General features: G+C 41.8%; 1 protein-coding gene across 2 annotated transcripts in view; it reads right to left on the reverse strand.

The window, feature by feature from the left end:
* Positions 1-262: 262 nt before the first annotated feature.
* Positions 263-18,327, reverse strand: part of BBS4 (Bardet-Biedl syndrome 4) — a 48,385-nt gene continuing 30,320 nt past the window's right edge. Inside the window, exons 6-15 of one of the 2 annotated variants that reach the window (XM_033189468.1) lie at positions 15,444-15,497; positions 13,328-13,455; positions 10,123-10,177; positions 8,478-8,546; positions 7,036-7,188; positions 6,770-6,941; positions 3,537-3,606; positions 2,763-2,904; positions 1,761-1,962; positions 263-1,243 (exon numbers count right to left, since the gene is read on the reverse strand). In XM_033189468.1, coding sequence (XP_033045359.1) covers positions 1,134-1,243; positions 1,761-1,962; positions 2,763-2,904; positions 3,537-3,606; positions 6,770-6,941; positions 7,036-7,188; positions 8,478-8,546; positions 10,123-10,177; positions 13,328-13,398 — 1,044 coding nt within the window. In that variant the 5' untranslated portion in view covers positions 13,399-13,455; positions 15,444-15,497 and the 3' untranslated portion in view covers positions 263-1,133. The remainder of the gene's footprint in view (positions 1,244-1,760; positions 1,963-2,762; positions 2,905-3,536; positions 3,607-6,769; positions 6,942-7,035; positions 7,189-8,477; positions 8,547-10,122; positions 10,178-13,327; positions 13,456-15,443; positions 15,498-18,327) is intronic. The other variant, XM_033189469.1, reaches the window with a different exon arrangement.

An 18,327-nucleotide genomic window follows, 5' to 3' on the forward strand; every position in this document is an offset into this window, starting at 1 on the left:
GGGGCTCCTGCTCAGTTAGCTGTTGCTTCAATGTCAAAACAGACCCTGTAATAAAATAACTCCGGACAGTTTGGTTTGGTAGTAGGTAAGTTTTCTATCTTTAAATTAATGGTGATTAAAGAGCACTTTCAGTGCAAAATGGGGACTGGCCCTCAGTAAGCAAATTGCTGGCTTACCATGCCCGTACCAAGCAGGAACTTGGCCTTGAGGTTCCTCCTCCAATTTCAAAATAGGTTTAGACACAGATAAGGGAAGACTGTGATCACAGGTTCAAGTTTTTATTTTGATTTCGTTTTTATACCTGAATAACAATTTTCTCCAAAGGAATGATGATACATAATCTTTATTCTAAAAACGGCAAATAGTGTATTGATAGCATCTGGTCAGTGGTTATCACTGACTGTCTTCAATAACAATTACTCATCTAAGAAACTCTTCCTTTTTAAAAAAAAAATCCTTGGTGCTGAGCCAGACAACCCTGGGCTGCTGCTCCTCATACTGATAGGATCTGGCTTCTAGACTGACCCCTCTCAAGAACAAAATACAGGGAGGGACTTGTTCTAGATTCCCTTTGGGCAAATGCAGCTGCAGTACTCACCAGGCTGGGCCTCAACTTACAGGACTTTTATTTTTTTTCTTTTAAATGTATACTATTAAAGTTGGATTATTCATCTAATATTTATGTTTGCCTTGGGGACTAATAAACCTCACAACCTGAGGATCACCCCAGTTAAACCAAGGCTTTGTCATCACAGGGCTACTCAACAGATGTCTTAGTTTCTTGAACTAAGGAAGGGGTCAGTCAGCTAGGAGAGAAAAGTCCTTTTGAAAGACAGCATCATGTACCTTGCTGACTCTGCTGCATACATACAGCCTCCAGCCTTGTTGCCGGTTCTTAAAGGAACTGTGCTGTCTTTTCACTTTTCCTGGTTTGTGGGGCAATAGAGGGTTTCCTACCTCAAATGCCAATACCAGGTAGGTAGAAGGACCTGAAGCTCAACTGCTGGCTCCTCGTAATCATAACACACACTCTGTTCTGTGGTGGGTGCCACTCTGCCTGTGCCATGTCACATTTCCTAATCCAGCACATCCTCGCCCAAGAAAACCCTACTTTGGGGTCATTCATTCTATTCTTATTTCTCTCTTATTTGTTCTGATGTTTCAGTTGGACTTGATTCCATGGCAGGCTCTGGCTCCAGAGGAAGAGATGGGGGCTTTGTGAACTGGGATGTTCCTCCAGCACCTAGTAACAAAATAAAAACTTGAATCCTCATGTTCCACAATTTCAGAAGAAATCATTCTTTTTTGCTGTTAGAGTTCAAGAGGAAACCCCATATTTTCTGGAACCAGTGGGACTGACCCACTGGCTATGAGGGAAGACTATAACTGAGAAATAAAGCAACAGTCAAGTTTGCCTTCAATGAGTCACTGAAAAATATTTAATTACATGTCAACTTCTGATAAAGCAGTAAAAATTAAAGATTGCATAACAGGATATACTTAATAATGTATTGCTCAAATTGGAAAGACCAGTGTATTGACCATCCAACTAACTCTGAGTAGCTGTTACCTACTACATAGCTTGCCTTAAGGAAACAAGTGCCAATTTAGCCACCCTGTGGTTTTTTTCTCCCCTTGTGGCCAATACTACATTGGACATGTTATGGGTCTGAAGAGAACCTCACTGAAAGCTATAATCTCTTTGCTGACACATGTGGCTTGTACCTGCTAGGTCTTCGTGGAGCTCTGTATGGTCCTACCTGAGGGGAGTGTCCTGTATGCAGCTGCTGAAGACATTGCCTGTCCTAGAGCTTGATTAGAGCCCAGAGGCTGCTGGAAACTGGCAGGTTTGCTGGTTGAAGTGGTCCGGTGCTTTGATTTGGGATCTTTAACTGGTTTAGTCCAGACCAGTGCCTCCCCAACCTGGAGAGCAGCTCCCAACTTCTGAGCCATCTCCACCATCTTGTGTCCACAAAGGAAGTAAAAGAACGAAAAGCATGACTGTCAGAGACAAGCCAACCCACTTCTTTGGTCTTCCAGCTGGGGTTTTAGCTGAAATAGTGTCTGGTCGTACTAGCAGTTGAGGCAGGAAGTACTTACAAAACAGCAAAGAATACAGATTGCCTTTAATGGATGGCACGGTGGTTCACACAGGATCTCAAAACCCAAAAATTCAAGCCTGGTGCATTACTGGGCTAAACTGTTTATTTCCTACAAGAAGTGAAATAGGGCTGGGCACATGGATCACAAAGGTCAAGAGATTGAGACCATCCTGGCCAACATGGTAAAACCCCATCTCTACTAAAAATAGAAAAAGTAGCTGGGCCTGGTGGCACACGCCTGTAGTCCCAGCTACGTGGGAGGCTGCGGCAGGAGAATTGCTTGAACCCGGGAGACGGAGGTTGTAGTGAACAGAGATTGCGCCACTGCACTCCATCCTGGGCAACAGAGCAAGATTCCATCTCAAAAAAAAAAAAAAAAAAAAAAAAGGTGAAATAGAAGGAAGCTACAGACAGACACAGACCTCAACTTTGATGAGCTGAATTAGCAATAACAACTCAGTAAGCCTGAATTTCCCTTTATTATTATTCTAGGAAAGTTCTTCTCAGGCTGTTATTAATTGATGAACTCATGCTGCTGGGAACATCAAAGCCAGAAGAGCCATGAATGTGTAATACCTTGGATTTGGAGTATTTGGGCTTGATTTTTGAAAGTTTCCTGAGAGCTTACTTATGACTCTTGAGAGCTAATAAAAGACTTACCTCAGAGTCAAATTCCACAGAGCTATTGTCCTTGAGTAGGCTGACTTTCTTCTCCATCTCCTGATATTGGGCCAGGGCGTTCTTCTTCTCGCCCTGGTTGTACAGCAGCACAGCATAGTTCAGGTTTACTAAAGGGTTACACCTATGGCAGACAGACAGGGATTCGATGGAGCTGGGGGCTTTGCAACCAATGGTCATTCAGAGATCCTTCTCATTACACAAAAACAAAACAAAACTGGTTAAGTAGAGATTTCTCCATTATGTAGCAAGGTAGGAACATATGTGCTAAGCAGACCTGTCGAGAAGAATCAAGGAATCAATCAATGGCCTAATGAGAAAAGCTGGTAATGGGACCAAGTCTGGCATGTCAGCAACAGCGACTACCTAGGCCAGGGTTGAAAAAGGAATCTCTACCCTGCTGTCTGGAAGATACCAGTGGAGTAAATCCTGGAAGAGTTAAGTTTATCTTCAATTAAACAGCCCAGAGTCCCATCTGATATTCCAGCTAGCCCACAGCTATCAGCAACCCAAGCCCACTGCCAGTTCGGACTTTCTCTAGCCTCCTGATTACTCAGTTTGGGACTGGAAACAATTTCTCAATTCCTGCTGAGCCAACACATACTTAGGAGACACATCTCTCCACACTGAAGTCTGCTGTGTACTAATGCCACAGAGGAACAGCTGGGCTGACTCAGGCAGCACCGATGCTATGGTACCACCTCATGGCTTTGGAGAGTCCGACACCCCCAGTACCATTCTCAACAAAGTGCATACTTATCCAGGTGGACTGCTTCTGCGTAGGCTCTCTTGGCATTCTCTATATCTTCCAGATTGGTCAGAGCCACTGCAACAAAGAAAGCACTGCAGCTGGAGAGCTCAGCTTAGAAGACAAAAGGAGTATTAAAGACTGCCCCCAAAGTAAACTTCACCCACTCAGCTCATGGCACCGGAGTTTACTAAGTCAGCTTAGATACCCGGTGCTATCTTCAACAATCCCTTCTATAGTCAATCAGTTGCCAGGTTCTGTGCATCCTTTTTTGCAGTTTCTTTTCTGACACTGCCCTTATTCAGGCCCAGGTAGTTTCAGGCTTTCCATTTATCCCCCAGTGTCAATGTCCCCACTGCCTCCATTCCACTTTCCACAGTGCTGCCAGGTATCTCACTGACTTATAAATCTGACCACATTACCATCCTACTTAGGAATCCTCACTGGCTCCCCACAGCTACAACTATGATCTTTACCCTTTCATTTAGCAATAAAACACTCCGACTTTTTAAAATCAGTATTTCCTTGACACCTCATATATAAAACAAAAACAGCTGCTCTGGAAGCCCTGCCCATTCCACCTCCCCACCAGCTATGCATTCACTCCTACCAAGCACCTAAAAGGAGATCTAGGAATACAGCTGGACAAACATGGCCTCTAAGATAAAGTCCTTGCACTGTATGCATGACTTCCATAATCTGACCCCAGAATATCTTTCCTGACTCATCTCCTATCATATTCTCTAACACTACCGCCCACTAACAGCAAGGGACACTGCGGTTTCATGGCTGCATGCCTTTGTTCATGTGGCTCCTCAACCATTCTGTGCTATTCCATTCTAGCTTGTTGTTCAGGATCCAGTTTGAAAGCCATCTCTACTTTGTAAAGTTAGCATTGCTGCTGTGCCTTCCATCATGGCTGTTTACATTTCTATGTCCCATTAGAACCCAGCTATCTAAAAGAAACTATCAACACAGTAAACAGACAACCTACAAAGTGGGAGAAAATATTTGCAAACCATGCAGGTCTAATATCCAGGATCTATAAGGAACTTAAGCAAATTTACAAGAAAAACACAATCCCATTAAAGTGGGCAAAGGACATAAACAGACACTGTTCAAAAGGAGACATACTGCAGCCAACAAGCGTATGAAAAAAAGCTCAGTATCACTGATTAGGGAAATGCAAATCAAAACCACAATGAGATAACCATCTCACACCAGTCAGAATGGCTATTATTAAAAACTCAAAAGGTAACATTCTGGTGAGGCTGCAGAGAAAAGGGAATGCTTATACACTGTTGATGGGAGTGTAAATTAGTTCAACCAGGCCGGGCGCGGTGGCTCAAGCCTGTAATCCCAGCACTTTGGGAGGCCGAGACGGGTGGATCACGAGGTCAGGAGATCGAGACCATCCTGGCTAACACGGTGAAACCCCGTCTCTACTAAAAATACAAAAAAACTAGCTGGGCGAGGTGGCGGGCGCCTGTAGTCCCAGCTACTCGGGAGGCTGAGGCAGGAGAATGGCGTAAACCCGGGAGGCGGAGCTTGCAGTGAGCTGAGATCCGGCCACTGCACTCCAGTCCGGGAGACAGAGCGAGACTCCGCCTCAAAAAAAAAAAAAAAAAAAAAATTAGTTCAACCATTGTGAAAAGCAGTGTGGCAATTCCCCCAAGAGCTAAAAACAGAACTACCATTCAACCCAGCAATCCCATTACTGGGTATATGCCCAAAGAAATATAAATCATTCTGCCGTAAAGACACATCCATGTGTGTGTTCAATGCAGCACTATTCACAATAGCAAAGATGTAAAATCAACCTAAATGCCCATTCTGGATAAACAAAATGTAAATGTACGCCACGGAATACTACACAGTCATACAAAAGAACAAGATCATGTCCTTTGCAGCAACATAGATGGAGCTGGAGGCCATCATCCTTAGCAAACTAATGCAGGACAGAAAACCAAATCCTGTTCTCACTGTAAGAGCTAAATGATGAGAACACATGGAAACAGAGAGGGAAACAGACACTGGAGCTTACTGGAGGAGCGGGGAGGGCCAGAAAAAAAATAACTATCAGGTATGGGGATTTCTACCCATGAAAACTACAATAAAGAATCATGCCCACATTTACCCCTTGCTCCTTCCACCTTCTGATTGACCTGCTGCTTCCCCATGTGGCCCTGCATGGTGTGGCATGCCCTCCTTCTCAGGAATTGTAACAGACTATCTTTCCAGTGGCAGATGTCTTCTGATCTGTTGCCCATACCATATCTGAATAATAATAATAAAACCTATGTTGCTGTTGTTTTTTTAAAGCAGTTATCTTTGTATTCAGGCAACCCTCAAATAACCATGACTCAATTGCTTTTGCAAGCTTTCTCTTTTGAATAAGAACCCCACAATAATAAACAAAAAGCCACTGGAAGACCACTGCCAAATGAGGACTTGGATATCTGCTTTGGGTCTTACATTTAGTAAGTAAATGTATATGGAGAAAAAATTTCCTAGGAAGACTATTTAGTCAGTACTTTAAAATTAAAATGGTTGTGCATAATTTTTAAAGTGTTTGATTAATTTTAACTTATTTTTATGATAATTTTAGTATTTGCATGGCATAAAATGGAGTTTCAGGAAGAGAACAGCATTCTATATAAATGCTCAGAAGAGATAAGGGTTTCAACATAAGGTAGCTTGACTTAGAAGTACCACCTAGGGGCCAATTATAGTAACAACAATATTGATAATAATAGACCAATTATATAACCACAGTAAAACCAACAGTTTTCAAAAATCAGTATTTCAACAAAACCAGTATTATTAATTGAGTGCTTAATCATGCAATCCTCACATCAGCCCTAGGTACATATAATAAGTAGTAAAGGCAGGACCCCACCTAAAACCCAAGCTCTTAACACTTGCTATCTGGAACTTAGTTGGACTCAATATATATATAAATGAATTGTCAAGGCAAGAGGAAAAAATTGGTAAAAGGTGAACTAGGGATGATCTTTATTTAACCTGTTGGTCTCTGAGTGAAACTCCCCCAAGTGAGAAACAACCAAGTTCCTTTGTCATCTTTTATCTATTTCTTCAAGCTCCAGGACAGTAATCCAGATTCCTATAGGATCTCTAAGGGAATGGCTCCTATGAGACAGCCACTGATCTTCCATGGTTCTAATCCATTTTTCCCTCATTACAGATGGCAGAGAGAGTTTTCCACATAAATGTTTCTTACCTGCCAAGAGCATGTAGAGCTCCCCCATCTTTGGCTGGAAGTTGATGGCCGCACTGAGAAAATGAAAAGCTGATGCATACTGCTGCATGGTCAGATGGACAAGGCCCAAATTATACAGAATCTTCCAATCGAAGGGTGCCAAGTAGTTGGCTCGTTTCAGGCAGCTGATGGCCTATGAGACAGAAGGGGCACTCAATGAGGGACAAGCTAAACAGACCAATAACCACATATATGAATGCGAACAAAGAACATGAGGGGACACTCACCGCCACATATTTCTTCTTGCCAAAGAAACACATTCCAATGTTATTCCAGAGTGGAGGACTTTCTGGAACAGCACAAGCCACAACTCTGTATTTAGTGAGGGCAACATCAAAGTCCCCGTGGGTCTGCATCATGCTGCCAGCTGCCAAGATGGCCTGAAAACATGGCACATAGAAAGTAATTCAGTCATTCCCAAAAGGCTGTAGCAGTGAGGCAGCCTTCCTGAGTCTATACTTAGCAGGCCCATCAGCACAGATGGGACTGAAAAATTTCTTCCAGGGACATAAATAATATATCCAAGCTATTCGGACAAATGTTCCTGAGGAATGTCCTTGCACCCTACACTGTGGCTCTCTCTGGCACAGCACAAAAAAAAAAAAAAGATAAAATTTTACTTGCTTTGCCCATCTGTTTCCTACTTCTAGCCAGGAAAGTCAGTATTTCAGAATGAATACCAGAACCCTTTGATTAATTTTAACTTCCTTTAATCTGTTCTCTGCAGCCCGGTACACCAAGTGTTCTAGACACCTGAAATACACCTGTACGTGGCTACTTAAGGTACATTTCTTTCTACCATAGAACAGAGGGTGAGTCAGCTTTAGGCTTCATCAGCCCAGCCCTTTCATTTCTCTAAGGAAAGGTATCAAGGTGGGAGCTTAGAGGCTAATATTACTTCCTAAATCAGAACTCAGTTTGTATCCTTCTATAAACAGCTTGTCTTGCTCCATCTCCTCAATGATACTCATCCATTTGATGCTATTCCTTCTCATTCCCCAAGTCACATCTAGACAAAAGTTGTAATATCAAATCATTAAGACTCCAGAAGTCATTTCAACATGATTATTGTTGCCTTTTAGAGACAGGGTCTCACTCTGTCACACAGGCTGGAGTACAGTGGTGCCATCATAGCCTACTGTAGCCTCAAACTCCTTGGCTCAAGTGATCTTCCCTCTTCCAACTTCTGAGTATCTAGGACTACAGATGTGTGCCACCATGCCTGAATAATAATTTTTTTTGGTAGAGATGGGGGTCTCACTACGTTGCCCATCCTGGTTTTGAACTCCTGGCCTCAAGTGATCCTCCTGCCTCAGCATTCCAAAGTGCTGGGATTACAGGCATAAGCCACCATGCCCAGCAGATTTATTTTTGACAACAGTTGTGGAGGCATTGCTAATTTCCTAAGTAACACATAAGCTTTACTAGGACTATGATTCTGCTTTCTGCAGGGGTTACACGTCTATTATAACAAATGTGCACTTTTAGAAGATAAGTAGAGCATACTTGACAATACTTTCAAATAAGAAGAACCAGCTTATATTTATATTTTTTCTATTTCTCAGGTATCCAAATTTAAGAAGCTATTCCTTTGCTTTCCAGGGTCAGATGACCTCTAGAAGCAGTGGGACCATCTATCTGAAGGCCAGAGCCTTCATGTCTGTAATACCTTGTAATTGGTAGGGTCATAAGTCAGTGCATTGCCAAGATGTTCAAATGCCTTCTGGTAAATGCCGAGCTTGGAAAAAAAAGCAAACAAGACAATTTACATCAGCAAGGAGATGGCAGTTAAAAGAATCTGGCCAGACCAGGCGTGGTAGCTCACGCCTATAATCCCAGCAGTTTGGGAGGCTGAGGTGGGTGGATCACCTGAGGTCAGGAGTTCGAGACCAGCCTGACCAACATGGAGAAACCCCATCTCTATTAAAAATACAAAATTACCCAGGCATGGTGGTGCATGCCTGTAATCCCAGCTACTCAGGAGGCTGAGGCAGGAGAATCGCTTGAACCCAGGAGGCAGAGGTTGTGGTGAGCTGAAATTGTGCCATTGCACTCCAGCCTAGGCAAAAAGAGTGAAACTCTGTCTCAAAAAAAAAAAAAAAACCACAGTGGCCAACCTCACCCAGAACAGAAATGCTCTGGCTTGAGTTCTCCTGATGAAAAAGAAAAAAAAAAAAAAAAGCAGCTACAGTTACCAGATAATAAAGAAAGAAAACTAAAAATCCCCACAGTCTTGGTTTTCCTTCTATTTGTGTTCGTCTGTCCCCTGATAAGGTCAAAGTATCTATTTGATAAGAACCATTTCTGCCACACTAGTACTGTTCCACATTAATGCCTCTTGGCAGGAAATGAGCTGGGTATCCTCATCTCCTGTGGAGCCTACCTCCCAAGCCAAAGCCCAGGAAGACCCAGGGTTAAGCTCCTGATTCCTTTTAGAGAAAAATGAAATAGACATAAAGGCCACCATAGAGGCAGGGCTGGAGGCAGAATCAGCTGAACAAGGAACTTGGCAAATGTGTGTATTGGGGAAGGGGGAAAAGCCCTTTGGATTCCTGGGCCCTGGGTCCTCAGTCAGAGAATCAATGGAGCTAAAATAATCCCATTCACATTCAGGAATGTGGAGGGGACAGAAAACTTCTTATTCTAGATAAAGTATACTTTGCCTTCTCTCTTTCCAGTAAGACACTGGCTGGGAAGAAAGATCAAAAGAAATGGCTTTGCCCCAAAGCCCTAAGAAGTGCTCACTTGTATCCGTTTCTCTCCTCACAACAAAATAACAGCCTCCAAGACCAGAGTTATTTCTCATATATGCTCTTTCCTGGATGGCGTAAGAATCTGAGACAGGATCTGGCTCTGTCACCCAGGCTGGAGTGCAGTGGCTCAATCTCAGCTCACTGCAACCTCTGCCTTCCGAGTTCAAGCAATCTTCCCATCGCAGCCTCCCAAGTAGCTGGGACTAGAGACGCATGCCACCATGCCTGGCTAATTTTTGTATTTTTTTGTAGAGACAGGGTCTCCAACTCCTGGGCTCAATTGATCCACCAGCCTCAGCCTCCCAAAGTGCTGGTATTATAGGCATGAGACCACACCCAGCCTACATAAAAATTGTAATTGAACTAGGCTAAAATAGAATTGCTTCCAATTTAAATGCAGAAAAATAATTCCTTTAGCAAAGAGTATCAAATAGAGTGTAGTTCATGAACTTTATATGACCTTTAGTAAAATAAATATCAGAATGCAGGAAAACCACCATACACACAAACCCAAAAGCATTTCTAATATCAAAGCATGAATGAGTAAAGAGTTTTCATTACCTGTAAGTAGAGTAATCCTAAAGTTGTAAGAAGCTCTGTATTTTCTGGTGAAAACCTGCAACATAGAGATGCTCAGAGGGAAAACAACATGTAGATGAGAAACACAGAGACACATGCACGGTAATATGCCCTCGTGCAATACTTGACAGACCCCACTGAGCCTCTTCCTCTCCAAGGAAATACCTGAAGGCAGTTTGGGAACTGCCATCAAAAGTAGGTCATCTCAACCCTGGTGATAGGGAAAACTGCTCAGCAAGAAAAATGGGGCTTAGAATTCAGATTCCTTTCTTAGGGTAGAAGTCCTAAGAAAGAACCTATGGAATGTTCTGCATGACTGTCTCGGTCACACTGATAAAGAACAACGCTTTATAAACCAAGTCAGTCTAGAACACACATAGTTTCACCAGTCCTTTCTTGTGGGATTTTTTTTTTTTTCTATTCTCATTGTGCTTACAATGCCAGGCAGCATAATTTTCTATGTAATTTAGGATCCCAAGGCCCTTAATACTGTTCTCTCCACTTAAACAAAGAGCTATACCAAGTAGCCAAACTAAACCAAAGAAGGAAGATACATACCAATCCTAGGAAAGAAGGTGCTACTGACCTTTGGGAGTAAACACTGATGTACGTAAAGTATTATCTGTCTGCTCAATCCCTCACTAATATTTGTCTTTGTCACAAAACTAAGGCAACGCTGAGTTGAGATGATCTGCCTATAGGATCATCAGACAGTTTCAAGAGTAAAACATCAAAGGGCTATGAACAATGTCTTCTGCTTCTAAGGAATGATACAGGGCACGGGTTACCTATAGGAAGACCTGAACCAGAAGATGCAAAGCCCCAGCCAGGGGAGGCCTGAGCTGACCAAACAGAGCTTTCTCAATTCAACTGGGAATCTGCCTTTCACTTTCTGCCATAATAAACATCCATTTTGATCACTTCCCTCCCCAAAGCCAGGCAGCTTCTGTAATTTTAGCAATATCAGCTTTCCCACTACAACATGACTACTCTCTTCAAAGCTGTAGGTCATGAACTATGGTCTCTATCTTCTCAGTACGGCTTCAAATTTTAGCTGTCCATATTTCTCCCTTGGGAAATTTAGTGACTGAAGTCCTTGATTGGTTACTGGAAGAACGTTCCCCTTGGGATTTATGTATGCTAATCTCAAAGAGCCAACCCCTAAAAGGCAGGAGTCAGGGATCAGTGCTACTACCTAGCACCACAGAGGCACTTAACATGTTACATGGCTCCTTACTACTTGCCCATATATATAACCTCTTGATGACAAAAGTCTCTTCTGTAGCTTAACAAACCAAGTGATTTTTCTGTTTTAGACGCAAAATATGGTCGAAGAAAATTCAAAAAGCAGTGTTGTGACTCACATAACCAGGAAATTTACTACCATGGTAGAAGATAAAGATGATTAATAAATTAATAGAAATCTAAGTTTAGTTCAGAATCTAATTATTAGGAATAATAAGCCTTGAACCACAGACCAGACATTCTATTAAGTGACCAAACAAATGAGACAAAGCATTTTGCTACAGCTATTCCATTTAAAGAAACAACACAAGGCCGGGCACAGTGGCTCATGCCTGCAATCCCAGCACTATGGGAGGCCAAGGTAGGCAGATCACTTGAGGCCAGGAGTTCAAGACCAGCCCAACCAACATGGTGAAACCCTGACTCTGCTAAAAATGCAAAAATTAGCTGGGCGTGCTGGCATGCTCCTGTAGTCCCAGCTACTCAGGAGGCTGAGGCATGACAATCGCTTGAACCCAGGAGGCAGAGGTTGCAGTGAGCCAAGATCGCACCACTGCACTCAAGCCTGGGTGACAGAGCGAAACTGTGTTGAAATAGAGGGGAGGGGAGGGGAGGGGAGGGGAGGGGAGGGGGAAAGAAAAGAAAGAAACAAAGAAGAGGAAAGGGAAGGAGGGAAAGGAAGAAAAGAAAAGAAAAGAGAAAAGTAGGGAGGGACGGAGGGAGGGAGGGAGAAAAAGGGGGAAGAGAAAAGGGGGAAGGGAAAAGGGAAAGGGAAAAGGGCGAAGGGAACGGGAAAAGGGCGAAGGGGAAGGGAAAAGGGGGAAGGGAAAAAAGGGGGAAGGGGAAGGGAAAAGGGGGAAGGGGAAGGAAAAGGGGGAAGGGGAAGGGAAAAGGGGGAAGGGGAAGGGAAAAGGGGGAAGGGAAAAGGGGGAAGGGGAAAGGGGGAAAGATACTGGTCTCATGCTAATAAGGCTAAATGTTTCTTTTCTTTTCTTTTTTTTTTTTTTAATCAATCAGGAGATTTCTGTCCCTAATAATATCTCTGAAAACAGAAGACCTGTTGTTAACATATGATACCAAAATGGCAGACTGTCAGCCAACTCCAGTTGGCTGACCCAGCCAACTAAATCTGTTATTTCCTTCTTCTTGAGTGCATGTCTGCCCACTTCCCTTGCAACTATCTCCTAGTTTTGAACCATAGAATGTAAGCATGAACGATGTGCGCAATTTCTGGGTCATTTAAAACTTATTACCAAGGCCAGGTGCAGTGGCTCACACCTGTAATCCCAGCACTTTGGAAGGCTGAGGCAAGAGGATCGCTCAATCCCAGAAGTTTAAGACCAGCCTGGGCAACATAGCGAGACCTTGTCAACACAAAAAAAGTTTTTTAAAAATTAGCTGGGCATGGTGGCACATGCCTGTAGTCCCAACTACTTGGGAGGCTGAGGTAGGAAGATCACTTGAGCCCAAGAGGTTGAGGCAGCAGTGAGCTGTGTTCTCCACTGCACTCCAGCCTGAGTGACGGAGTAAGATCCTGTCTCAAAATATATATATATATATTGCCAGGTGCTTCTTCTATACTTAGCTTCCCATACCATCTCCTTGCACCATGTCCTGGATGTGGATGTTCCATTCAGCAACAACCATGCAGGTGAAGACAACAATCTAAGGAATGGTGAGTTAATAAGGAAGAAACCTAGATCCCTGGCTGACCTTGTAGAACAGAGCTGCCCAGCTAACCTAAAGCAGCAGCCATCCTTAAAGGTAAGAAAGAAACAGTCTACCTTATTGAAGCCATTGGGAGCTCTTAAACTTCAGCTTAACCTTTAACTCATACAATAAGTAATTAATCAAACATATTCACTTTTAGGCTTGGGAGTTCACATATCCACTCAATTTTTTTTTTTAGTTTCTCATTTCTAAAGGAAACAGATACACTTACTCCACTGCTTTCTTGTAGATTTCAATGGCCTTGTCCAAGTCTCCCTCCAGCAAGTGGATCTTCCCCAGCATTATATAAGTCAGATCATGCCTATTAAGATTCAGGGCATTGTGCAACTGGTCTTGTGCCTGACAAGTTTGACAAAGTAAAGAAACCAAATCACTACCACTGAATGAACTCTACCTTTATATGGCTAATGTAAAGATAGTTTCTGCTGTATTGACATAGGAACATCACATTTCAGCAAACAGCCCACACTACCCAAAGACCAAAACATACTGAAACTGTCCTTATTGAAAAGACAGCTGGCAACATGGGATATCTGCTTCTGGAGCCACTTGGAAGAATTTATACAAGATGATTAACCTTTCTGAATGTTTTCTGCCTGATATTCACACCTATGACTCATACTTCATAAGTCAAAAGGGCCATCGTAGTACAGTGTAGAGTACTACACTAAACTAAATCCCAGCTGTAACACTGACCAAGTGCACAACATTCCCTATGGTGGGCCCCGATTTCCCCACTAATGTGATGATAAATGAATAAATAGATTGTTCTCATTTATTTACCCAACTGCTTGCTATTCTAGATACTAGATATATTTGAGTTAATAAAACCAACTCCTTGCTCTGGAGGAGCTTACCTTCTCCTAGTAAACAAAAGGGCTTTGTTTAGTCATTCACTGATTCAACAAGTATTTATATAATGCCAGGTGCTGTATTTGCCTAGCCTGTTAGCTGTACAGTAAAATCTAAATATATTTCTTCTCAGCACAGATCCAATCAAAGACTAATCCTTCTTCTCCCCTGACTCAGAATAATCCTGTGAATAGAAATGTGCCTGTTTGAGCCGGGCGCGGTGGCTCAAGCCTGTAATCCCAGCACTTTGGGAGGCCGAGACGGGCGGATCACGAGGTCAGGAGATCGAGACCATCCTGGCTAACACGGTGAAACCCCGTCTCTACTAAAAAATACAAAAAACTAGCGGGGCGAGGTGGCAGGCGCCTGTAGTCCCAGCTACTTGGGAGGCTGAGGCAGGAGAATGGCGTAAACCCGGGAGGCGGAGCTTGCAGTGAGCTGAGATCCGGCCGATGCACTCCAGCCTGGGTGGCAGAGCTAGACTCCGTCTCAAAAAAAAAAAAAAAAAAAAAGAAATGTGCCTGTTTGAAATCATCTCTGAAGAGAAAAATCTCCTAACCAAGTATATAAAACTATAGATCCATCTACAAAACCTAAGGGGCCCACTAAATGTATTTTATGTACATATATTGTTATCTCAGGTGAAAAGTTACAAATGCTAATGTGCGTATTTTTTTTTCACACCAGTGTGGGATACAGGTTACACCAGTCTGCAAATTGACACAAACTAAACATTGTCAAATGGGTACTAACCAATTCAGATTCTCAGTCCTGGTGGCATTGAAGAAAGGAGAATAAAACTTCACAATCACTAACTGTGAGCTCTATGAAGGAAACTACCCAAAGCTCTCATCACTAAGTTTTAGAGCTCTCAATAATTTTGTCTACTCCTAAATTATGATATATACTTTTTCTTACCTGAGTATCAAATTTGAGGTAAGCTCAAATTGTCTTCTCTGATATAGGAGCCTATAGCTTAATCACAGTGAAATATAAATTCTCATCATGGAAAATAACTAAAAAAAAACTGAAAACTCAGAAATCAGATCCACTTAAAATTTAAAATTTATTTGCAATGACCCTAAAAACTAAGTTGCTGTCAGGGCATGGAGATAGCTCACATGGTCGTGATTACACCTTTAAGACTTAAGGGTCCATTTTTTGATATTTATGTTTTATTAAGCATCTGTTTCTAAACTGGGAAATTTAACTGGAGGTAGAGAAAAAGAAGAAAGGAGAAAAACTGTCTTTCCCTCATATTTCTAGAACTTTCCATATTCTTATTAAAAGCAGAAAACAACAGATGAATAATGACAAGTGAGAATTAAAACAGAAAAAAATGTATAAAGGTATTTTCAATTTTCAGTTCCAAAAACCTCTGCAAGCACTAGAGATAATAGAAAATGAAAAAGGTAACAACTTCTGCAACAACAAGTGCACCCTCAGTGAAATCCATCACCACTTCTGTAAATTACCTTGTTGAACTGCTTCAGGTAAATGTAGCAAACTCCTAGGTTATGGCTGATCTCCTAGGCACATAAAAAAAAAGGAAAACAACTCAGGTGCAATTCCACAGTAAGTATTAGAGTGAAACAACAGACATCTAGAGATTGTTATTGCTCGACAAGGTTTAAACTTTAAACCATGCATAACAATCAGCTTTTTATTAGAGTTCATACTCAAATATATTTAATTGTCAAAAATGAGTTCCTCAATATAAAAAAAACAGATTATAAGAAATAAAAGCAGAATAAACAGGTGATCTTCCTGGATCTATAGGGCACCCTAGGGCACATACCGAGGCCATCCCCATACCTTTTTTCTCTAAGAGTTGCCCATCACCCATACCCTTTGCTCCTTCTCAGAAGAGACTACCCACAGCCCCTGCTGAGAGGGCTGCTAGCCACACATTTCCGCCCTTAAGGCAGCACAGGTGGATAGTGACACCTGACTCAACTGAAGTCCTTTCCCCTAGGAATCTGGAATTGGAAGAGAGCTAGTTAATTACAAGTACTAAATTTACCAGGTGATGTGGACTTGAGGACTGAGCGCCACCTGGAGTCTGCTATAATGGAATACATGTAATTGCAGCCATCTGCAGAAGTCTAGAGCTGACATGGAAAAACTATGGTCCATGGGCCAAATGCATTCCCTGCCCTTTCTTATAAGTACAGATTCATTGGAACACAGTCACAACTATTGTTTTTGTATGGCTCTTTTGCATTAGAACTGCAGAGTTAAGTCGTTGCAACAGAGTCTGTATGAAGCTATACAAATTAAAATATTTATTAACTGGCCCTTTACAAAAAGTTTGCCAACCTTTGATCTACAGAAAGAGAAGATGAAGCAGAAAAAGCAGAGTAGCCAACTTGGTTGCTGAAGCATTCCAGTTCTGCTTCACTAAAAGACCAACCTACATCTCTTGATACTGTTTTATGGACTCTCAAATTCCTTTATAATAAATCTCCCTTTATTTAAAGTAGCTTTGGAGAAGGAGAAAGCAAGGGTAAGGAAAATGCTCTTGGGAAACATAGTAAGAACTACCCTATTAGTAGTGGAGATGTGTCCCTGTCTGAGGAAACATGGACCCCAGGCTCAGAGATAACAACTGATTTAATGTTTTCCAAGTCTCCTAAAATAGTAACAGCAACAAAACAGCAACCATTGGTTGAGCACTTACTAACGTCAGGCTTTATGCCAGACGTTTTCATATATGTTACTTTAATTTTCAGCAAACCTGCAACATAGTTATAATTTTTCCAATTTTACAGATAAGGAAATTGAAGCTCAGAAAGGTCAAGTAGATTACCTAACAACACAGAGAGTACCAACAGTGGGATTTTTTTCTTGTTTAGTTCTAGATACTAGGGAGAATTTCAATCATATATAAGTGCAGACAGAATCACATACTCATCATCCTGTCCCAACAACCACCCAATCCACACTCCATCTACTCCCACAAGTTTTGTAAGCAAATAACAGATAGCCCAACGTTTTATCCACAAATGTTTCCGTATGTATTTCTAAAAGATAATGCCTTTTTATAAACCCACCCACATCGTCATACTCAAAAAAAATTACTGACTGCTTGATATTAGATATTCAATTAGGTTAAAATTTCAAATTATCTCACAAATGCCTCACATATAAAAAAAAGTTTTTATTCAATCACAAATCATGTCCATATTATAGAACACTGGGATTTGAACTCAGACCTGCCTTCAAAACTTGTATACTTCCGTCTTTGTCATGCTATAAGAATGCATACATGGAGAGAGACAAGGCAGAAATAAAGCCTTTCTTGTCCTTTAAATGTCCTGCTCTGCAGTAGGAATTGTCAAGGCAAGTAAGTAAATAAATAGATGTCCTGAAGGCTAACCTCTGACCTTTTAAAATCTTTGACATAGATAGTTGAGAAGGCAGCAATATATCTTTAACAAACTAACTGCAAAAGAAATTTGGAAAGGGCAACAGAACAAATCAGAGTCAAATCCTATCTTTCAGGAGGTAAGGGAATCCAGCAGACATCCTGCAAAGGCAGTTGGTACACTGGAAAGATCACAGTCTTAAGACGAGGAATCTTACATCATCCTAGACACAGGTCTGAATTCCAGTTCTGGCTTAGCAACTACCTCACTGTAGCAACTTCCTACCCTTCAGCAAGACATTCCATCTTCGAAAGCCTTAGCTTCCTCACTTGTCAATGGGGGAAATTCTCCCTACTTAACAGAGCTGTTCCAAAAGTCAAATAAGATAATGGCAGAAAGAATTACTGTTCCCCTGTTGCAGCAAGACTGTGGAATACCCTGATGAGTCCAAGAAAGTAGGGCTACAAGGTTTTTTTTGTTTTGTTTTGTTTTGTTTTTTGAGACAGGGTCTTGCTCTGCTTCCCATGCTGAAGTGCAGTGATAGAATCACAGTTCACTGCATCACTGTAGCCTCAATCTCCCGGGCTAATGTGATCCTACTACCTCAGCCTCTAGAATAGCCAGGACTACAGGTGCACATGACCACTCATTTTTATTTTATTTTATTATTATTTTTTTTCTAGAGACTGGGTCTTTATGTTGCCCAGACTGGTCTCAGACTCCTGGGCTCAAGTGATCCTCCCCGCTCAGCATCCCCAAGTGCTGTTATTACAGGTATGAGCCACTATGTTCCAGCTACTATAAGGTTTTCTACAGGTACTTATGAAATATGTAGGGTAGAGAAGGGCTGTTAATAAAAATTAAAAATCATTAAAATATTCTAAAAAGAAAAGAAAAATGCCATGATGGGGAAAATTTTAAACAAAAATTTAAAAGTGTCAAAAAAAAAAAAAATAATAAGAGGCAGTGGCTCACATCTGTAATCCCAGCA

Source organism: Trachypithecus francoisi, unplaced genomic scaffold, assembly GCF_009764315.1.
Source record: "Trachypithecus francoisi isolate TF-2019V2 unplaced genomic scaffold, Tfra_2.0 Lachesis_group3, whole genome shotgun sequence".
Taxonomy (NCBI): domain Eukaryota; kingdom Metazoa; phylum Chordata; class Mammalia; order Primates; family Cercopithecidae; genus Trachypithecus; species Trachypithecus francoisi.